The sequence below is a fragment of the Anser cygnoides genome, chromosome 26 (assembly GCF_040182565.1).
Source record: "Anser cygnoides isolate HZ-2024a breed goose chromosome 26, Taihu_goose_T2T_genome, whole genome shotgun sequence".
NCBI lineage: Eukaryota > Metazoa > Chordata > Aves > Anseriformes > Anatidae > Anser > Anser cygnoides.
Window position 1 is genome coordinate 3,409,362 of NC_089898.1, and position 22,660 is coordinate 3,432,021.

The 22,660-nt window shown below is 45.0% G+C and overlaps 1 protein-coding gene and 1 long non-coding RNA gene across 4 annotated transcripts in view; one reads left to right on the plus strand and one right to left on the minus strand.

Annotated features, from left to right (window-relative positions):
- LOC106046254 (uncharacterized) overlaps positions 1-22,660 on the plus strand; it is a 237,577-nt gene that overhangs the window by 8,277 nt on the left and 206,640 nt on the right. The window contains exons 4-9 of the long non-coding RNA XR_010826660.1: positions 948-1,137; positions 8,198-8,289; positions 9,015-9,129; positions 9,675-9,767; positions 12,638-12,831; positions 14,814-14,924. This is a non-coding gene — a long non-coding RNA (uncharacterized lncRNA). The remainder of the gene's footprint in view (positions 1-947; positions 1,138-8,197; positions 8,290-9,014; positions 9,130-9,674; positions 9,768-12,637; positions 12,832-14,813; positions 14,925-22,660) is intronic.
- On the minus strand, positions 988-20,909 carry ADRA1A (adrenoceptor alpha 1A). Of its 3 annotated transcripts, XM_066983573.1 has the most exons (4): positions 20,361-20,909; positions 17,406-19,031; positions 1,789-2,247; positions 988-1,108 (listed from the first exon to the last, which is right to left on the minus strand). In XM_066983573.1, exons 2-4 carry the CDS (start codon positions 18,313-18,315, stop codon positions 1,074-1,076), a joined length of 1,404 nt encoding a protein of 467 aa, XP_066839674.1. In that variant the 5' UTR covers positions 18,316-19,031; positions 20,361-20,909; the 3' UTR covers positions 988-1,073. The 3 variants fall into 3 exon arrangements, with proteins under 3 accessions (XP_066839674.1, XP_013052609.2, XP_013052608.2); XM_013197155.3 differs by lacking the exon at positions 988-1,108 and having other exon boundaries at positions 1,137-2,247; positions 20,521-20,907; XM_013197154.3 differs by lacking the exon at positions 988-1,108 and having other exon boundaries at positions 1,137-2,247; positions 20,361-20,907.

Consider the following 22,660-nt stretch of genomic DNA (forward strand, 5'->3'; position numbering starts at 1 on the left):
TATCCTGTAAAAGTTAAATTATCTGAAACCCCTTCCCTTTCCAAGCTAGTAGATATTCAGCATGGTGCAGGATCTGAGGCGTGAGTAAAAGCTTGTGTCTTGTTTCAAGGAAACTGCATTCTTACTTGGCAGGCTCAGGAGGAGTTATGTCAAGAGCTGCTTATTTCTAATATTGTACAGAGAATTCCTCCCCCTATTTCTTCCAGATGCTGAGTGGTTTATTTATTTATTTATTTGGATTAGTTATATTAAAATATAACATGCTTCCAAACGCTTTTCTCCCAAATTCCCAAAGGAAGGCCCTTTCTCATGAGGATGTACATCCTTAAGTCATTTAATGAGCTTAACTCCCACTGCTCTGAAGAGGGATCAAGTTCCTGACTTCAGGGTACCAGGGTCTCTTGGAAGGCTTAGGGCAGTTTGCACTGGAGGAGTCAGAAGAGGAATGTGGTGTGACACTGGGCAAGGAGACAGCAAAGCATCAGCTCTTTTCCAGCGATGGTGGCACTGCGGTACCCTGGGATCTGACTAGCGCAAGCACCTGGGCAAGGAGTTTTTCAGTTTTTAAGCAGTCCCCTGCTGGACTTGGATCAAGGAGAACAAATGGATTAGTGGAAGTGACCTCCTCAAGCGTTATTTGATGATGCCTTACCTAGTTTTGAATTTTATCAGACCCACATCAAAGCACAGACACCCTCAAAAGAAACCTAGGACGCATGCAAATTCTCATTTGGATTTGGTTGGGGATTTCAGGGGGTTGTACAAAAAAGAAAAGTTCCGGCTTGTCTCTGAAGCTAGGTGGGGTGCAGCCACTTGGACTCAGTTTCTCTTGGCAGTGGAATTTACCGAAATCCACAGCACCACGGGAAACTTCGAGCGGCTCCAAGCAGGGCAAGAGCCGAGAGAGTTCTGCTGTGCCCTGTGATTTGAAGTCGCTGCCTTTCCAGACAGGTGGAGGCCCAGCAGCCTTGTGGCCACTGCAGAACACCAGATCCCCACCTGGCACGGCTCAGGAATGAGGACCACAGCGGCTGCCCAGCTGAAGGTGTAATCCAAAGAGCTGCCTGGCCTCTTCAGCAAGGGGTGTAGGACCTCGCCAAACCGGGACCTGGAGATGAACAAAAGAGGCAAGACATGGTAGGAACGCATTCTTGTCCACAGTCCCTTAACAAAAAGTAAGCAGAGATCTGTAAACACTGTCCCAAGACCTGAGCCTCCCGACCTCAGTTCTCCTGGCTGTTAAATCAATGTTTATCTTATTATTATTAAGAAGCCACAGAAGTGGCTCTAGACTCGGAGCTGTCTGAAAGCATTCATGCTGAAATGAGTATGGGAGCTTTGTAGTTTGCTCTTTCTCCATCCTTGCGCCTAAATCAGAGCGGTTGGCCTTTAAAACAAGGGAATAGAGTGAAAAATAAGGCCTTTAAATATCAGGCAAATCACTTGCAGGGGCCAGTCTTATGGAAGAGCATAGGGTGCTCACCATCCACTGAAGCCGTTCACTGTCTGTTAGGGCCTTTGGTCAGGCTCCCAGCACTAAGACACCACTCCTCAAAAGACTTGGCACTGTTTTACGGTACTCTATTCGTTTCACCCAACCCCCTTCAGCTGTTATAGCCTCTACTTCTACTTCCCAGTGAAAAGAGCAACTTCCAATAAAAAGAGCAACCTCCCGTCAGCAGAACCACAAGTTTGTCAGCCTATGCTAGTAGGCACGTTCAGTCCTTTAGACATCCTCCCCGTTTTCGCTGAGGGAGATGGTATGGATTTTAATGGTTGGCACTTTACAATTTTCGTGGACCACGTTCCCTGAAGTGCCTGCACAGCAGCATTCCTGGAGGAAACCTTTGCTTTTCACTTTGGCAGCAGTGCAGCTAGACTTGTCCTTAGAAACTGCGTTTTTTGTAGGCATGCTTTGCACGGCAGAGAATATCTTCCATTCGCAGACCCCATCAGACTTGGAGATCTTATAGAAGGTTTCGCCCGAGCCGACGGGGATACGGACCACACCTTTGCCGCTTTCCATGCTTTGGCTAGCGGGATGGTTGAGGTTGAAACTTGGGGATTGCTTCTTTGCTGCATGCTTCCTCGGGAGGCACTGCGCTCTCAGGACGTTTTGGAACGCTTTCTTAAACTCTTGACTTGAGCACGGATAGATTATGGGGTTGATGCAGCTGTTTAAATATCCAAGCCAAAATGTTATTTTAAAAAGCGTGTCCGGGGGTTTGATTGCAGGAAAGAAAGAACCTAAAATGGAAAATATACAGAGTGTTAAGGCAGAGGCAGTGAGAAATTGCAGGTAACCAAAGAAACTTAAACACTGGAAAAAAAATAAATAAGATTCTGTTCTGTCTTGCAAAATTTATGACTCAAAGCCTAATTCCTGCAGGAACGAGTCTTTCAGAATGTATGATGTTGTGCAATTACATGGATGTTATATCAGAGATCAAGTCAATATTCAAGCCATCTACTTCATTAAACAAGCATTGTATTTACCCAGTTACAGCCAGAGAGGCAAGAGGACTGATATCAAGTGGTAAAGGGAAATTGCTTCCTCTAGGACTTTTAATTCAAGGTTAGTTAGCCAAACAACAACCATGACATGGAATTCGTCAAAAGGGGTTTCAAAGGGCAAGAAAACCACACCATTTCAGAATCTGAGAAAGTGGATTACTGGGTTGACTACATTAAAACTGAAAGCCTTAGAGAAGATAAAGTACTGGGTGCTCAATTTCTCTTGAAGCCTTTTGGAAAAAAAACCCTACATTTTTCTTTCTCATGGCATGCATCTTAAATTCAGAGAAGTTAAAGGAAAGGTTCTTCTTATGTCAGTGAACACTGAAGAGGGTCTGAAACTGGAATATACTGGGAACTGGTATATACTTGCAAGCTCATCTCCCATAGACCGTTCAAAGAGCAAGAACTTTGGTGGCTCCTTAGTAAGGAAAGTCCTGTGGGCCTTTTCATTCTATGGGAGGCAGGATAACATCCAAAAATATTAGAAATTGTTTGACAAAGGTTATTCAGCAAATCAGTGACAGTCATTGATGATGCACTTATTAGTCCTCACTGGCACAACAGTCAACCTCAAGTCACCATGCTGATTGAAATAGCATTACTAACAGCTTTTTTTTAAAGTAGATTACAATACATGAGTGATAAAGTAGGATTTCATAATACAAGATATCTGCTGATTTAAAATCTTGGGAACATTTCCCCTAACGCCAAACGTTTGATTTTTTTGTTTAAATACAATTTGAGCATCTTACTGCTTCTATAAGCAAGTTCTTCACTTTGAATTATTTTAACAGGATGTCAGTAAACACTTAAGAGATTTCCTCCTGGAGAGATGTTACTATAAAGCTACGGAGCCATATTTAGGATATAAAAGAGTCAACGCTGCTGCTGCTTACGGAGAATTGTTTAGAAATTTGTTGCTTTTCCTGAATGACACTGGAAACCAGCCATTGTAACAAGATCCTTTAATTCTCTCGTTGGTACTTCTCTTTGCTTGGAAATAAAAACAGTATTGTCTGAATGTGAATGAGACAGAAAACCAGACTCCGTGTGATGCTGGGGTGGGAAATAAGTGATAACAGCACTTCTAAGACACCAGTCTTGTCAAATGGATCTAGAATGAGAAAAAGAGAGAAATATTTCCCATATGTTGTCAAGGGAAAGACCGTTACTTGCTTTCCTACATTAAAAAAAAAATAGTTCTATCACTCCACTGTCAGTAATCTGGATAGCAGACCATGGGCACGGGAAGCAAAGTAATTTCCCAGAAAACATAATTGGCTTGTTTTGGCCTTTAGAATCAGGTATGGAATAAATGGATCTTCTAACACTGACCTATGCTTCTCTTCCTGCTTCCCCCCAAAAAATCGTAAGCATGTGCATGCTGGAAGAAATGCTGGGGAGGATTTTATCTATACATTTGTCATCCTCTGCAGTTTGCCTATTTTCTACAGGCAGTTCCTAAGCTCTACACGGATTGATCTGTTTCTTAGACCTTCACTGACTCTGGAAAAGCTAATAATGTAATCAGGGAGCCTCCTAATTAAATTCCGAGAGCTGCTGAACTTCGCTTTGAGTCTTTTGCTTCCCATCTTTGCCAAGCAAAGCTACAGCAAGTGCAGCGAAAGCTTTCAAGCGGAGAAAGCCGGAGAGGAATTCTCAGGGTGTTTTTTGCCTGTGTGAGAACGTATCAAAATATTGCCTGCACCAGAGACGCAAATAGTGCAGGGTGATTAATGGTGCGCTCCTTCTGCTTCTGCTGAGCGTGGTCTGTGCTGCGTGGAGCAATGCTGTCTGCCCGTGGCACCGGCTTGGAGCGGCACCGACGGCCCAGAGGACGCGCTGCTGTCACGGAGGTTATCGTGCCGCTTATCCCTGACTTTGGAGCAGCCCCCCAAGACCGGAGCTGTCAGGTGCACATCGAGCTGTCAGGTGCACATCGGAGCAGCCGCTGCTTTGCAGGGAAGTGAGTCACAATACCCAAAGGCAACGCACAACATACCAAAGGAGCTTGCTCTTTGTATTCCAGCAGCTCAACCTCAGATTTCAGCTCCAGGTGCAACCTGGGCAGCCAGCACGAGCTCGCAGCTGGCTAGTTACACCACTTTCACTATCAGTTTCAATGCCGGCAAGTGTTTTAAGACCGAAAAATGTTGTGCTAAAGACAGCAATTGCTATTTTGCAGTTTAGCATGAGCGAGCAGGCACGTCTCAGCAAATTACTGCTGCTTTCCTGTAATGAAAAACAACTAAATAAGCTTCTTGGAGAACTTTCTGGCTGAAGCCGCTGGCAAATGAAAAATACAAAAGGATTTGAAATGCCCAAATCCCGCTCAATCCTCGCTTTATTTCTTCATTTAGGTGCAGCATATCCACTGCTTCCCCATGTTGTGTCAAGGCAAAAGGTGAAACAAATCTAGGTTTAGGGAATCAGCAACATGAGGCTGAGTGTAAAAATGGGTAAACAATAACAATTCCTGTTTGCTGCAACTTCTGGCTCCCTTTAACTGGAATGCAAGTGCCTTGCCAAAGCCTGCTAAAAATAGTAAAGAGCCAGTGTCAGACTCTGTCTGTTGCTCCTTTCTTTTTTTTTTTTTGGGGGGGGTAGAGGGAGATCTGCATGCTAATTTATTAATGTAACCATTTTTGGTTCATCAGCGTACGGATTTGTTGCCTTGGAACAATGCACTGTCAGAGAAAGGAAAAGAAAGTGAAGTAGCTGTAAGAGCATACGAACTTTGCTAGGGTAGGTCCCATCACACGTTGTCGTTAACTCATTCCTTCCAGAATGGATATGACTCAGGCTTGAGGACAGTAGCTTTTATCTTCCCTGCATTTGGTTGTGCTAGTCTGTGATGTTTTGTAAGCTTAGGCCAGCTACAGCTCTGCCTACAGGCTTTGTTATAACTGCGTAATGTCCTGTAAACGAAATGGTCCTGATGCCGAGAGGAAGAAACATGGTCGGTACAATCCTGAATCCTGGCGGAACTGGGGCTGGAGCTGATAGTCCCAATATGTAACCCAATACATAACAGAGCTAGATGTAAAATTAAAGTAGAGATACTATGGATCTTCTTTTTACTTATGCCAACAGCTTCTTCAGCTTCCAGAGCCATATAAATCAAGGTCAGTTTGTCTAAACCTTGAGCTGCTGAGCTATTGTGTAGGGCAGAGAAATTATTTCACCTCCTGCATCTTCTGTACAGTGGGCCAAATCCTTCTGCACTTTGCAGAACCGTGGTGAGGAGCTATGGGCACATTAGTATTTGTGTAGTGCCTCGACAGAAGACCGGTGTCCTCTTCAAATTGCCCCAGAAAGCAGTGCAGACACCCGGTTAGCTCCGTAGTTCAGAAACATTCCCTAGCTTATTTTGTTCCCTGCCAGAGTATCTGGCAAAAGGGGGAAAATATTGTATTCCCTGGGTCCTTGGGGACCATCACGCCTCCCACAGAATATTAGGAATGTGTTCTTTTCTTCCAGGAGTTTAAAATTCAGTAATGTTGCTGTCATGATTGATACCAGTGGTGGATGTATCTAGCAAGTAGGAGTAATTTCCAAACAGTGCTGCTCAGCCTGGTGATAAAGTATTTTGTTCAGTGTGCAGAGACATCTAACCAGGCAGTGGCTGGCAGCTCGAGTCAGACAAGGTCAAAGTAGAAATAAAGCATGGGTGGGTTTTTGTTTGTTTGTTTTGACAATGGCTGTGATTAACCATGAGAAAAAATAACAAAGCAGAGTGGTGAATTCTCTTTTTTTTTAAGGTATTCAGTATAAGGTTGTCTGTTTCCTATGTAGCAGTGAGGCACTACAGAGAAACTAGGTGAAAACCTTTGGTCTGTGGCATATAGGGTGATGAAGTAGAAGACCTCATTTGCCTTTTGGCCTTTACAACTCCTAAATATGGAGATATTGTACTGTAAAATGAACAAAACCAATCGAAGTCTGCTTATAGAAGCAATCACAGAGGCCGTTCCCTTCTGGGGGGCAGCTAGCTCCTCACAGCCTCATTTCCTGGCACGGGAGGGTGTTCATGTTGTGCTCCCAGGGACACCACGCACGTGCAAGGGCTGGGCAAGGTGATCAGGGTCCCTGCAGGGTGAGGAAAGGCCAAGTGCTACGCAGTGATGCTCAGCTCTATGGATCTTCGCGGACAGAAGAAAATGTGCCCTGAGCAGTGTCTGAGCAAAGCTTTGTTGGCACGACTCATCCACCCTTGGGGTAAGTGGTTCAGAGACCTCGGCCATCCAAACCTTAGCCACTGAGTGGCTGCCAATTAGTGTCAGCTTGGATTTGGGCACCTGCCTACCAACAGCCAGGGCTGAGAAAAAAGAATTATAATAGCATCCAATTCTCCAGAGCAAGCTTTCCTGATTGTCTCACTCTAGGCTGGTTGTAACCTTAGACTTAATCAAGTGCTGTCACCCAGGTATCCTCCAGCAGAGGTTGGATGGCGAGCAGTGGTTGAGAATTGAAAAGATTTTTTTCTTAAAACTAATTCTTCACCCTATTCACAGGCCTTAATGTCTTGCCTGGTTACACTGTCAGGGAGGAACTAGTGAATAGCGGCAAAACCAAATACAGCTCAGAGCTTTCCTCTTCCATTGTCCCTCTACAGTTTGTGCTGGAAGAAAAGTAAAGAAAACTTCAACTGATCCTTTAATGCCTTTGACTTGAGATTGACTAAATGATGCTTGAATTCCTGCTTTGTTTTCAAAAGGTTGAGGATTTTCAAGTGTCACTAGCACAATGCAATTGTTTGCTAGATGAAAATTAAATAAAGCAGAATGTATTATTAGCCCCCTGAGATCCTTTGCCATTAAGTATTTCAACACTCTCCCTGAAAATGTCAGGATTGCGTTCCCTTCCCTCATCGTTTATTTTCCTGTTTGTGAACTTCAGGTTTCTCCAGATCTGACAGAGAAGTTTTCTCTGTACCTCCCGGTGAGTAAGTGCCAATTCAGTCGCAACGATGTAATTTGACTTTGTCGTTAGTCACAAGTTACAGAGCTGCTTGATTACAGGTTGTTTAAAAGCCAGTGCTGATGTCGGGCGTCATTTCACTGATGGACAGCACCGAGGGATTTAGAAGCTCCCAGACTTCAGAAATTTGCAGTGTTTACTATGTATTGTTTCCTTTGCACCACAGGAAGAAGATCCTATAGATTTTTATGACCTGTGGACCTCGTTGTGTTGTTAAAATCCAGCTCCATGGCTAAATCTTGCAGCTCTGTTTCAGTTCACTACTTTTTATCCCTTTTTTGTTGCACATCACAAATTTTGTGGTTGAGTCAGAGCACAGGAAAAGGCAGACGGGGTGGGGTGGCTCCAATAGTGCTTGAAGGAGATCAGGGCTGTACCCAGGTGTGCTGAGGAACCAGCACCAACCTGCAAAATGGTCATGGCCTCATATTCAGAGCCTGCAGGGAGCAGCTGTGTGCGGTACCAGTGCTCATTGTGAGCAGAGAACCACCCAGTGCTGTTAGCGTTGTGTCCTCAGGGCTTTAAGAGCCCAAAAGGATCAGGAAAATTGCACATTTTAAACCGAAAATCTAAGCACGTCTTGCCTCTGGCACCTGTGGAATATTCCTCTATAATCACAGCAAATTGAAAATAAGGATAGCGGTGTGGTTTGCAGAGAGGCGAAGCTAAAACTCAGCTCCTAAAATCTGTCCTATTCCAGAGCAATTGCCCTAAAGACCCCGAGGATGAAGCACAGAAGAGCCCTGATATTCTCCCACGGACTGACTCTACCAGGGACTCTCTGGATCTCTCGTGAGTCTGCACTACTAATGTAGATAAATGTGTTTCATCGTGGGTTCCCAAGCTCAGTGCTAGCATTGAACTTTATTCCATGAGACTGGCACTCAATACTGCGTCTCAGGTCAAACACAGACCACCCCATAGGAAGTATATTTATATATACATACGTATAAATATATATGTGTATTGCTGCAGACACGTAGCAGCTGCACTCTGTACATATATGCTGTCCCAGCACGTCTCGCCCCGCAGCTCCCTTATGGAAAGTATCTTCTGTGGGAACAGAAATGGGATCAAAGAGCCCTTCAATAGTAGGAAACGCTTCTGGGTTTTGTATAATCAAATTAGTGGAAGAAATGCAGAACAGTGGTTAAGTATCGAGTAAGAAGAGACATGAGGAAGGGTAAGAGCCTGCATCTGTTAAGACTTACACGTTTACAGCCAGCATATCCCAGGACCTCCAATTTGGTCCTGATTCAGGGGGAAAACGAGAATGACATTGTGCTTAGACATCCCTGAGCTGCAATAAACAGCCATAGAAAGAGGAGCAAGAGGTTGTTCCTCTTCACAGACCTGAATTCAGATCTCTGGGGCATTCAGTGGGGTGTGGATGTTTCTCCAAAGGAGACAGATGGAACAGACAGAGAACAGGAATGGGTCAGTCTGGGAATGGTGCTCTGATTATTTGGATTTTTTCAGCCCTAATTTATGCTCTGTTTCATGTCGTACCCACTTAGGATGGATGATATTTCTGGCAAAGAGCAAACATCTCATCAAGCAACTATTTCCAGATTCACTGTGCGCAGATGCAGATTTAGAAAGCAGATAAAAAAAAAGAAAAAACATGGGAAGGTAAACTGAGATTTTCTTACCTGTGTAAACTTAAATAATAACATTATTTTACAAATCAGTCCAATTGCCAGTGAAATTCTGGCTCCTGTGCTGTTACTGCAGTGGAATGGTTCTGGCTCTCATTGCTGACATTTTTACGACATTTGATATTCCTCCCAAAGTCCTAGCTCCCGGCGTCATGCATTTACAATGAAACCTTAGCTTTCATTTAAAAGTTAAAAAAAAAAAATCTGATGGTTCAGGGGATAGTTTGAAAAGATTAGTCTATCTCAGCCTGTCTCATGATTTTGTCTCATGATTTTGTCACTGTGTGACTGTTGGTTGTGATTTTGGAATCTTTGGGGTTAGCAACACTGGAATTACACTCCTTAGCAAGAGCTGAGTATCTAGCCCTCGTGCATCCAAATTGAAGACAAAGCCTGAAATCTGCTGGGTGGGGTGGGAGAATTATTCATCACCTTTCAATCACTAACAGATTCTAAATGGCACCATGATGTTTCAGAGGAGAGCAAGTGAAAATTACATTCTTGGTTCATTTACTCCAGGAGCCTGAAGGTGGTGACTACAGCAAGCAAGAACATTTTGAAGACAAGGACAAGCCTTCCCCCTGACAGGTAGCTCATGCCGGAAAGCCATAGGTATGAATCACGAAACGTAGCACAACTCACTCCACATTCTTTCTCTTGTTTTCAGTTTCAATGGCTATTAATATTAGCAATTCTTTCTGCTCCTTTGCTGGATTATGAGTCAGTGGGACATAACATTTCAGGACGTGGTAACAGCAGAGAACTGTTGGCCGTGGGGATGTCAATGGTATTTTTGCCATTGGCTTCAGGGTGGCTGTTACCAACCTAGACCAACAAGGCCTTTGCAGTCTGTGTTTACAAAAAACTCCCCTTGTGAGTAGACAAAAAACTTGCCTCTTGACTCTTCAGGGCTTATTTTCTCCGTGCTCAATGACTTAACACACACGCTTACACACAGCCATGTTCCATGACTCAAAGAGTGCAAAACACCCTTTTTCTCTCTAACCTGTGACTATCACTCCACAGAATAAGCTGGGCCTTTATTCCATTTTTTCTTTTTTTTTTCCCCCCTTTATTTCTGTTTTCCTTTTTGTCGCCGAGGGAACACACTGAAATGCTAATGAAGGGAATCTAGCTCTGAATATTCCCACCATGACTGGAATTCAGCATTTTCTAATATAAAAACTATTGTTGTCCCAGCTTTTATTCATTTTACTTTATTATGTTATTATCAGCTGAACAATGAAAAGAAAAAGCCTTCAGATCCTTGCTTCTCAGAGCACTGGACGACCAAGCCATGATGATATCAAGGGAGTGCTCGTGCTGCTTGCCTTACTCTCTGCCTTCCAAGTAAAAGGTTGGGAGGGACAGGAGGATCCTGTGCCTCTCTTTACTACTATGAGACCATCTGGCCGATTCTACAGAAGAAAAGGGGTGATTCATGAAAAGTTTTATTCACCTCCTGTGCGGAGAAATGCCAGGGTAACGTATTGCAGTCCCATTGTGCTTCCGTGAACGCTGGTACAATTCGACACAGTTCTCCTCCCCAGGAAAACTCTTGCTTGCTCTTCCTTATTTTCCCCATCAGCAAATTTATTTCCTCTCCTGCCATGTAACCACCTTCTCTTTGACACTGCCTTCACAGGATAAGACAGCACTAGCCACTGAGTCAGTATCATCAATCAAAGTGATCTCGATTCTATGGGAAATGGCTGACTTGCTGTTCAGCACCTGCAGTTAACCTGTTACTGAGAGATCTCAGCTCATTTCTGAATCTCCCAGTGTGCTAATTCCCATTACACTGTTGGTTAAACGATGGGGAATGGATGAATCACGAGCACTTCCTTTTTGTGCCTCTAAAAGACCTTAAAAAACACGTTTAAGCTGCTCTCAGTATCTCACTCAAGTTGGATCCTGTCTGTTATTCTGAAATGATGTTCCCAGTTTTTGCTCATTAAAACACCGCTGTCTGCAGGAGTCAGCAGGTGGGGAGCAGGGAGCTGCACAGTATGAATGTCAAGACAGTAGCAGGTAGTTGAATCCCTGCTATGATGAGATACAGGCGAAGCAGAGATCCCCGCTTTACTTCTCTGGCCCAGCTCTGTCATATTCTGGCTGCTGGTGACAAAGGAACATGGCCCAGAGCCCAATTACTTCGCCAACAAGTGGGCAGGGTGGAGGATGGCTCATCCCGAAACAGTGGGAGCTGATCAGAACGTGTTCTGACAGGAGAACTTCTACTGAATCGAGACTCGGATGATGCTGAAGAGAGCAAGAGGCCAGCAAGCTGTATCTGATGTGTTTTTTTACTGGTAACAAAAATCAGGTGGGTCCTTGAGGCACAGCCTTTGGGAAATACAGCACCCTCATAGACAAGTGGGAAGCTTTGTGTTGTCCCAGTCTTGCAACACAGAGGAGGACAGGTCAATCGTGCCTTAGCCAGCATGATTAAGGTAGATGAATTTCCATTATCTGATAGCTTGTAAACAGATGCAGCTTTTTTTTTTTTTTTTGTCATGTCTGGTCACCTTTGGCTTCCAAAAGGAATTTTCCTATTTCCGGCTGAGTTGACTGGATATGAACTCATGCCTCTGGAGCCCAAGAAAAGTGTTAAAACGGAATCAGCCACCTTATTAAAGCATATTAAAGTTATGATACATATAACAAGTGCAAACCTCCCAGGAAAACAAATGGATAAATCCACCAACCTCCAGGTTTTGGTGCATGTTCCCACTCCCTACCTGAGACATTGCATCAGTGGCAGAGAGAAAATTGCATTTTATGCTTCTGGTTTACCTCTAGTAAAAGTAGACAGTTATCTTCCTAGACTCCAGTTCAAAAAACAACCACAAAACAGTAATTAGAAACCAGCTGCAGACGGGCACATAGACAGGATTAGAGGATTCCCTTGACAGGGCTTGTGTCAGTTCACAAGACTAATTTACTACTCTAAATATCCTCCAGCGTATCCTCTTTCCTGCTCTTCTTCATCTTGAGAATGATTGACAAACACTGAAAGCCTTGCTTGCCCATTTCAGTAGCCTGCATTGTAATTTCCCCCATGGCACCCTGGATCACACTTTCTCTTTTGTCTTCTTTCTGTGTCTGAAAGCAGCAGCCACAACCAGAGAGATTTAAGCGAGCTTGCCACAAGAAACGGACAGCAAACCAGGCTCCCAGGTCATTAGGATGAACCATCAATCCTAACACAGGACTGTTTGTGTCATCCCCGAACCCTTTTTCATTATTCCATCAGTTCTGTGTTTGTTTCATCTCAAAATGACCTCTAAGTACTGTCATCTATGCTGTTGAAAAGTAACCTGAAAAATTCCCAGAGCAGCTCTGGGAGATCCGCTGTCAGGTGTAACCTCGTCCTCAGCATCACCTTGAAAACTAGTCCCATCGCTCGGGGAATGCACTGAACTTCCAGACCCTCCTAGTTCTGAGCATTTCTTTTCACATCTGTCTATTTCCCTTTCCAGGGGCTGCAGGAAGAAAACAAACCAACCAACCGAAAAAAAACCAACCCACAAACAGAAATGGACGAAGCAGGCTGTTATTGTAGCACTGCGGTGCGCCCCAGCCCTAGGTGCACCAACCAGCCTTAACTGCCCTGAGGAGCCTCGTCTGGGACCTCTACCAGGACCTGCCCAGTGGCCCAGGAGCTGCACAGAAGGTCACGCTCTTCTCCTTGCTCCAATCTGAGTGATGTTGGGAGGCTCAGGCTTGTCCTTTGCTGACTCTGCTTTGTTGCTTTACATATTTGGGGTGGTTACAGGACATCAGCTGTAGCTGCCGGTGATGCCACCTCTGCCTGCTTTGCTCAGGAACAGTGAAGACGTGGTTTTGGTGGGGACGTGGCTGCTGCCTGCACTGTTGTCACCCTGGATCACCCTCCCTCAGGGAGCAGCCCTGCCTTTGCTGCTCCTTGACATTCAGATTCCTCCAGAAACCTGTTCTCAGCTTTCTATTTCAGCTTCAAGTAATCCGGATTTGTTGGAGCCTCGGAGATCGTGGTTGTTCTACAATAATTATCACTAATTTAAAAAGCAATATTGCTTCATTTAAGGCATCTTTTTTTTCTTGCTCTTAAAGAGCTTTGGTAAAATGTCAAACATTTGTGTAGAGCAGCAGGGTTTTGTTTTTTTGGCTGCGTCGAAAACAGAAGTTTTGTGATTAGAAGGTTTTGACTAATTTAGGAAAACCAAAATGCAGTTCTGTTACTCAACAGCCTTCCTTGCTAGGTCACGGATCTTCGTTTCCTCCAGTGAAGCAGCGCCCTGTGGCTCCCGTACAGGAGTGCGTGCAGTAAAATCCCCTGCTCTTGCTGGTTGTATGGGGTGCTGTAGCACGGCTATGCCTTGAGCAAGGAGCCAAACCCAGGCTAACCGAAGCGTGGCCAGCACTAAAGCTTTTAGAGCTGCTCTGGCTACGTGGATCACACGAGGGGTTGTCAGCCAGGGAAGCTCAGGTCCTTTGGGGTGGCATTAAGTGGCTCATAAGTGGCTAGCAGTTAGGAATGTGGTCATGAAGTCTTGCTGAAGAGAAATAATGGTCAAAGAAAAGGAGGCAACGGATGTGGTAGATATGTGGGAGTAAAAGCCACGAAGTGGACAGGGAAGTATCCTTTCCAGCCACCTTATTTGAAGGGCAGAATAGGCTACCTGCACGGGGTAGGGTGCTCTCACAGTCTGTCTGGAGCAAGCAGCAGTCTTGCTGAGTAAGAGGTATACAGAGAAAGTATTTTGAGTTCCTAAATAGGACAGTAATCTATTCAGCTGATTAACTTACTCTTCTGCTGAGTATGTCCCTTCTACACTTATCCTTATAGAAAAGGTTGATGCCTAGCGTAGAATAAGGAAAGTTGGGTGGATACACCTGAAAATCTGCTTAGGAAGCAATTGCAGAGCGCTGTAGATGTCTGCAAACTTCAGCCTGTCTTTCTTTGCAACCTAATACAAGCACTGAAGTGTTAGGCATGGTTCCTCTTAGGCAAGGGCATTTATAGGAAGAATCTGTGCAGAATTTCACAGCTTTTTCTATTTTTTTTTTTGGAGGAGGTAATAGCAATTCAAAGGGAGATTAGCAGAATAAAGAGCACTTTACCCTATCTGACTTCCACTGCTGCAGTGCAGGCAGAACCTGGACTTACTGAGAACAGGTATCTTTTATAGATGCCACTGGATGTGGACAGAGGACCTCACAGTTCATGCTGGATCTCAGATGAAACCCCTATTTAGGTGTTGCTACAGCTTAACCCGCATTTCAGTCAGTCTAAGCCTGCCCTAAATATCGAGGAAAAACACCTCTCATTGCACTATGAAAGTAGTGTGTCTAGAGAGGAACTGTGATTTAACTAGGGGGATACAAAGATTGCAGATTTAGTTAGAACTTTCCTAAATCCAGGTAAGTTTTGTTAAATAATTTGTGAGGGCATGTTGAATTCAAAGAAGCTCTTACAGGAAAGCTTCATTTGGGGCAAGTCCACTGGCCAGAGCTAAAGGGGCAGACAGAGTGCATGCAGAAGTGAAAACCTGACTTCTTCCCGGGGAAGTCATCTGTTTTGACACTCATTTTACAGAAGTTTTGTGAAGGCTGAGTTTGCACTCCGGCATAAAGTGAAAACAAATCTTAACCTCATTTATTTTCATGTGACAGGATTATCATTCCCTGGCTTACTCCACAAACACTGAAGCCAATTGAGAAGGTGTATTGGACTTAAAGCCTTTGCACAGTCCCTTTGCCTGGAATGAAACTCTATCCAAGAAGGTAAGAAAGACATTACTTACACAGATTGCCACTGGCAGTCTTACACACTGATTTCAATTAAGGTATTCTTTTGTGGCAGAGATTCTCAAGTTGTTTCTGCAGTAATTTCAGTAATACCTGCTGATCTGGATGTTATGCCTTTATCCCACTCCTTATATCCTTCTGTTTCTCTTGTACTCCCCATACATACACCCCAAACTTTCCACCCCTGTTTATAATGCACCTGAGCAAGCCAGGTGTTTCTTGTTTTACCTCAATTCTTAGCTGGTGGAGCTGATGTTAATAGATGTGGGGATCATGAGCATGCTGTAAATAAAACAGTAGTAGTCCCTGATCTGGGAACAGCTGCTGCACAGAGTGGCAAGCACCTGCCAGTCACGTGAAGGGGATTGTGTAGCGAAGGGTAAGAATTTCTGTTTCATGGGGCATCCTTCACAGAGGACCTGCTTCTGGGAGACTACAAACAGCTGAAATGACCTGCAGCAGCTGATGGAACTATTTATGTGTCTGTCCCATTACAAAAAAAGCTGCAGGGCTGGTCTTTTGCACAACAAAGTCCTTGTTCTCTAACTGGCTGTATCACGAGCTCCTCGATTGCTACTGGTTTCAGCAGCAGAGAGGGGAGTGCTCTGTACAGCTGGAAAGTCAGCCCTCTGGATGCGTGATCCTGGCCGGACCACTTCCATTACCTGTGCCTGCCTTCGCCTGTCTGCAGTATAGATCTGAAAATGCTTATCTCTTGGGGAAGTGTTCTGCCTTGTATACGTGTAGAGTGCCATATAAAATCAGCTCTGGATGAGTTTCTGGTTTGGGGTGAAACTGTCTGCTTCAGGATGTTTTCTTGTTTGTTTTGAAGACTTCTCTTGCGCCACTTGTCTGTTTAATATATATATATTTTGTCTCTAACAAAAGTAACAAGTAGCTTTTGAAAGACTTGTTGTAGGCTTTAAAACCAACAAAACAAGAAAAACTAATAATACAGGGAAACTAACCTCAAGTAAGTTGCCTTATAAGGGATCAAAGAAAGATGCAAGAAAATTTCTTAAATCCAAAGCAAATTAGCAACAGCTCTGTGTGGGCAACCACATTAGCAAACGAAAAGTGTGTTTGATGCGTTCTCGCAAACCCTTTTTGGGTATGTTTCAGACATCTTGGCAACCAGCATTCCAACATGCTGACATCCTGGGCAGCATGAGCCAGGCTTTTCAGGGCTTCCCCTTATGTAACATCAACATCTCAAACTCCAGCACTTCCCAGCATTGACCAACAGAAAAGACTCTCTAGTGTTTGGTTTCTCATGTGGCAACATTAGTGGCAGGTTTTTATGAAACAACCCGGTGTTCTTGGTAAATCCACTAAAGGTTAATTGAAAAAGAAAAGATTTCTATAGGGTTAAAAAAATAATAATCCCTCAAATCTTTCTTTTAGTGCATAGGTAATGCTGACTTTTTTTTTAGTCGTACACATTGTTCCATTACTAGCTAAAACTTCTATTACTTTATTTTTCCTCTACAGCGTAAGCCTTTACATAGGAAAAGCTACTGAAATTGAGCAAGTCAGATTTAAGGGTCTGTGTTTCAAAAGCTTGTATTTAGTAGAGTTCTGCACAGCAAACTTTAGGGTAATATGCCACATACCCTCAGATATGGGTATGAAATTAGTATTCTGCTTTTAAATCCCAAAGTCTCTTCAAAGGTGACTGAGCAGGGTTTAATTAAAATTCTAATTACTTTATATTTCAGTGATAGCAAAGCAGAACAAATTTCTCCCCGTTAGAATCGTAACTGGTGAATAAATATTCATAGTCAGTGTGATGATTGAAATGGCAGCCAGCGTTTGGCCAGTGGGCTCCGTGGGTTTCTGCATAGGATGTGAGCCAGAGAAGTGTAAAATTAGTTTGAAGGATCCTCGCTGCTGTGTTGTGACTGGCCAGATGATAAATTAAAGAACATATTCGTTTGGAATACGGTGTTTCATGGTGTGAAACTTTCTGGCAGGAAGCTGATTATTCTTTGTAGTGGGGAATCAGGTGCTGAGCACTTCGGGAGATTTGGTCCCAAGGCTGTAAACTGCTGCTTTGACCCTGAATACTTTTATGTCTTGACCTTTTACAAATTTATGTCACCCGGAAAACCGGCCACAAACTTAAACACACACATAAAGGTACCGTTCCTATAGCAGAATCAGTCAGAAATTAGTCTTAGTTCTGAGAGAATATTTTCTATATGGAAAAAGGCCATTAAAACTGTTCCATTATTTCAGAACTTTATGCTTCCCTTTCAAACCTAACAAAGCATCTCTGGCTCAGACTTTCATTTTTCATGTTCACCGTTTCGTGCTGGGGACTGTTTTGATTTTTGACAGCTTTCCAATGGAAAATTATTCCCTCAGAGCTTTTCTGATCAGCTCTATTGTAGGCAGGCCAAAACACGGCCCTCCCTTCAGGGAAGGTGCTGTACAAGCGGTTTTCGCGTTACTTACCAAGAGGCATGACTACAAAAAATGGGAGCCAGCACAGAACGAAGCATCCCACAACTATTCCCAGGGTCTTGGCAGCTTTCTTTTCCCTGGAGAACTTGAGGAGGCGCACTGAGAAGTGGTGCTTGCTCTTGGGGTTGGATGCAGACCCGCTTGTTTCGCGAGTGTTTTTACGGTGGATCCGTAGGGTCACTTCTTCCGAACGGGATCTCTCAGTCTTCAGCCCAGAGCTGAGCCCTTTGTTTTCCCTTTTGGCCACCACGTACACGCGGCAGTACATCACCAAGATAATAGTCAGGGGGAGGTAGAAGGAGCCTAGGGCAGAGAACAGCACGTAGCCTGGCTCTTCGGTGATTTGACAGATGGTCTCGTCTTCCGGGGCTGGCTCCTTCCAGCCAAAAAGAGGTCCGATCGATATCACCAGGGACAGTGCCCAAACGCACAGTAAAGCCAGGAGGCCTCTCTTCTCTGTCACTATGCTCGGGTATCTCAGCGGGTAGCTCACCCCGATGTACCTGTCTATCGAGATGATACAGAGGCTCATAATGGAAGCAGTGCAGCAAAGGACATCGACGGCTGCCCAAATGTTGCAGAAGATTCTCCCAAAGGCCCAGTAGCCCAAAATCTCCATAGTGGCTGAGAAGGGCAGGACAGTGGAAGTCAAGAGGAGGTCAGCTACTGCCAGGTTAATTATGTAATAGTGGGTAACGCTCTGAAGATGTCTGTGGCAGGCTACAGAGAGGATAACCAGGATATTACCCAAAACCCCAAAAATGATTAATCCCCCTAGAATAACACCAAGCAAAATGGCCTTGGAAATGTTCACGGGCCCCACAGAGTGGGTGCAGTTGGAGCAGTCAGATGAGTTTCCAGGGAGGAAGACCATGGTGAGTGGCTGACAGTGTTCATGCATGCACTTCACTCCCTTTTCAGGTGAAAAGAGTGATGAGATCAGTTCTCAGAAAGTCCTACAGGCGACATTTGCCTGGCTTTGCTGGGGAAAAGAGTTCTTAAAGTCTTGGAAGTGCAGCACCAGGATCAACAAGAAAGATCCAGAAACAGAATAGAAAACCTGCTTTTATCCCTAAGTTCTTACCATTCTAGCACAGTTAATAGCCACCATTTCAGGCAAATTTAACCCCTTTTGCATTGTTCTTGGGGTGCAGAAGTGAGGCTGAGGCTCTTCCTCCTACATCCCAGGGTAGTGTGATGAGAAGGATTACAGGCGGAATTACAGGTTAAGGTCATTTCTGCCTACTTGGCAAGATTCAATATTTAAGTAACATAAATATTCCAAAGGGCCTCAAATTTAGGTGTCTCCTAAGAGGAAGTCACTGATGCTTTAATTGCGTTGCATTAGTCCTGATCCTGTTTTACAAGTGCCTTAGCAGAAACCTGGCAGGGTGAAGGCTGCTGCTGTCTGCTCGGCAATGTCATTTGAGATACCTGCCACCGCTGGTCCTCAGGGGCTGAAGGGTCACTCAAAGCCTCTGCGTGCCGTGGAGCAGTTGGCACCTGGGCTACGAATAGAAGTTGGTTTACATCAGCTTCTGGCTTGCTCTGAAGGGGAGAGTGAAGTTTGCCATGTGAGTGACGCAGGCTGTTGTGCTCCTTTCAGATTATCACCCCCTGCAAGAGACAAAGACACAAACAATGTGTTTCCCAGAAGCAGTGCTCGCTTACTGCTATGGTTCCCATATAAGAATAGAGCGGGAAGCTATTTTAGGGAGCCTTCCTCAGGCTGGCTCCAGCCAGTGGAACCAACCTTTTTCAGCCCAGCATTGTTTAACAACTAAGGGACCAACGTGCATTTTGGTGCCTGAATTTTCTCACCAGGCTCTCAGCAGAAGCCTGTTGCCCTGTAGGGACAGCAATCAATCGTAATTATCAGTTCACCTGCAGAGACCGGCTCTGGAAGGGAGAAACCCGCAGGACGCAATTCAGGACTACAAACTGTGAAGCAGGTTTGTAAGTCCAGAGTTTAACCTGAGATGTATTTAAGTGACCCCATTACACGTTGAGCTACTCGTTAATCCAGCTGAACAGCCCATTTTAGGAATCTATAGGGAAAAGCAATTTCTGCGAAGCAGAAGATGTTGCAAGGAACAAGTTTCCTACTGAGTGGCACAACATTTCAGAGGATCTGGAAGCCAAGCTCAGCCTCAGCTGACTAAATATGGAGAAAGGGTACATCAGATGGCAAAGTGAGGGTAAGCCTGGGAACTGAGACACGGGGGGTACGACGGAAAGCTACAAGTGTCAGCTGAAAGCCCTTCACAACACTGAGATGTAGGTATAGTGTTCCCATCCAAAATATTGATCAGACATCTGAAAAACCACCACTAACTGTTCTGGTTAAGTCTATGCTAAGGTAAGGCTCTGAGAGTAGGAGGAGGAGGTCTTTCAGATGAAGCCCTCTTGTTGCGCCTTATGCAAACACCAAGCAGCAACAACTGCCATGGAGCTGAGTCTCAAAACTGCATTTTCCCTCAGGCAAAGAGGGCTGAAGCAACTCTTACTGCAAGCCCTGAAATGCCCAGTTTGCAAGCAGGGGGCATGGGGGAGGGGAGATAAAAGGTATTCCACTGTGGGAATTTGCCTTCCTTGCAGTGAAACAAAATTGGATCTTTGTATTTTCTTTTCCACAAGAGGGAACGAGTTGAAGAATAATTCCCAGAAAGGCAACGACAGATTTCAATACGCACATCAATGAAAAGTGGCTAGCACTGAGCAGCTGTAACCACTATAACCGTGGTCAGTATAGGTGGACAAGAAAATTAAGAAATGATCCAACTTGATTTTTAAGCACATAAAACTTCCCAGCAAGTCAAGGAGATGCAGCAAAAGAATGACAGATTCATGCCCCAAACCCACCAGATAATATTCCACCTGTGGAGAGAGAAGGCTCAGAGCAAGAGCACGTCCTACACCCTGGTGCCTGCCCCAGTCCACACTCACCTCTTAGTCTCTAGAAGGCAGCACAGCTCCTCTGAGCATCTGGAAAGGAGATTCACAGCACAACACAGCAGGCTCCTCTCTTCACGCAGAGATGGGACTCTCTGCCTGCAAATCCACTGCCTCTCTCCCTCTCTCTCCCCCCGGTGTTTTGATGACTCACCCTTGCTCTGCTCCCCTGTAGCCCAGTGCCTGCGCGGGGTCTGGCTCCAGCATCCCTCAAAGCACCCTCCCCAGTTGCGGTGCTCAGCTCCACGCTGTCAAGGAGCAGCAGTAACTTTACTGCTCTGCTGATGTAGCAGGCAGTATCCTTGCCATTACCGTAATCCCCTGCCATTCCCGTATTGCTCCGAAAGAAAGAGCACTGATCTGATGCCAAGCGGTGCGTGCAAAGTGTTTTTTTCCATGCAAGCTACCAGTTCCTGCGGAGATCCCAACGTGGAAGCCAGCTAGTAAGCTCCTGTTTATGGGTGAACAAGTAAATCTCGTTGTGATACAGAAAGAGAGTTGCCTGCCAGATACATGGAGGATGAAATAAAAAACAAGGGGTGGCAGCCAGGCTGAGCACGCAGTCTGCACGCTGGGACAAAGTTCTGGAAGTGGGGGACAGGGAAAGCCTGGAGAGGTGGGCACTGAGGATTCCTCCTCTTTTCTCCTGCTTTGCTTTAAGGAGAGTGAGAGCCACTGGCCTGATTTGAAATAGGAAGATTATAACTATTAAAGCGTACGTTTAGGGAAGCTGAGTGTGAAGTATCTTGGACGCAATGTGCTTTGGAGGTGAGGTTTGTTTCTGCGTGGTTCTTTCAGAGGCATTTTTTAAAAAGTGCCCTGAGTCACTGCTGATGAACAGATGAATATTAAACAGGTGGCCTGAAGTGAAAGGAGGGGAGCAAAAGACAAATGAGGATTTTACAGCCAGGAGAAAGCCATCCTGTAGCCTCGGGGGTGAGCCACATGCCAGTTTCCCCACACCACCCCATCCACCTCCTCATCCCTGAGATAACCCTGAGAGGGAAAGCTGGATTCATGTGTTTCCTGAACTGAGACAACTTTAAATGTGATGCTCAAATCCCTCAGGAGAGAACCAGGTGAGGGCTGGCATCACAAGTAACCCTGATCGCTGCTCTAGCAACCTGGGCTCAGCTTTCTTCTTGGATAGCCATTGCTGCTGGGAGGGGATGTAAAAACAGGTAACGTGAATGTGTGATTTGTGGAGATGAGGCAGAGTTGGGGAAAGTGCAGTCATCCTTATCCTATGACAGTTCCAGCTCCTGTGTCATTTGCAGTTTTGATTTTAGAACAAAAGATCCCATGAGAGGAAATTAGAAGGGGGATGAGGGGAGGAGAGAATTCACACTGACTTTTAGAAGCTTGCAAACTGGGAGAAGGAGAGGTTTGTAAATGCTCAGCCTCCATCCCTCCTCTGCTCTCCTGGCACCCGTGCTGCTTGCCCCATAGATGCAAGGCTTGGTTTTGCAGGCTGTTCAGAAGCCTCGAGCTGACAGCAAGCCCCTGCACAGACCGGGGTGTCACCCTGTGCCATGATTTCCCTGAGTAACAATGGATGTTAGGAGAGGCTGAAGCCTAAATAAATAAAGGAAAGCTTGAGTTACTAAAGACCCAGGGTCCTAAAATCCTCAGAGAATCCTCCTAAAAGCCCAGGGTTTTGCTCCTCCTGGTACGTGTGACCTCTTCATCCTGGTGGCTGGTTCCAAGCTCTTAAGTGCCCGATGGAAATAAATTTATGTTCGTAGCTTCAGTTATTAGTGCTGTGCTCAGAAACCATCAGCTCCCGATGAGTAATACCCTTGTTGGAGGACATCTTCCTGGAATGGAGGGAAGCAGAAGGAAGCGCCAGACAGTCCTAAAATCCTCAGAGAAAAATGAGTGCATCGCGGTGGAGAATTCCTACAGCCCAGCGTCAGAAGGGGCACCAAACGAAGGACAGTCGACGTGTGTCATCAGGTGAAGAGGACAGGATAGGATTACTGACACAGCCGGGTTTTGTGAAGCAATCTTTGTGCTCAGCTCTGCCAAGATCTGTGCCAGAGTTGCATGTGTCCAGTTTAAAAGCTCTGTACTAATCAGAAAGAATTCAGGATAAAGCAGCGGGAATGATAAAAATCTAGAAAACGTGACCGGTGGGGCTGGAAGAGGTGGAACTGTTTAATCGAAAGCTTTGCAGCTCTGAAGACAGGGCAAAGGCTGCTTGCAGAGGCTGTGGAAAACCCGACACTGGGAGTTTTTAAGGGCAATTAGGCAAAGATCTGTTGATCGAGGAGCTTCAATCCTCTCTAGAGAGG

Excerpts from the sequence above, each read along its gene's own strand:
- ADRA1A (XM_013197155.3), bottom strand. The coding sequence starts at position 18,315 with ATGCATGAACACTGTCAGCCACTCACCATGGTCTTCCTCCCTGGAAAC. Across the intron at positions 2,248-17,405 it reads TTTTGTAGTCATGCCTCTTG|GTTCTTTCTTTCCTGCAATC; the intron begins GTAAGTAACGCG and ends TTTCCATTTTAG.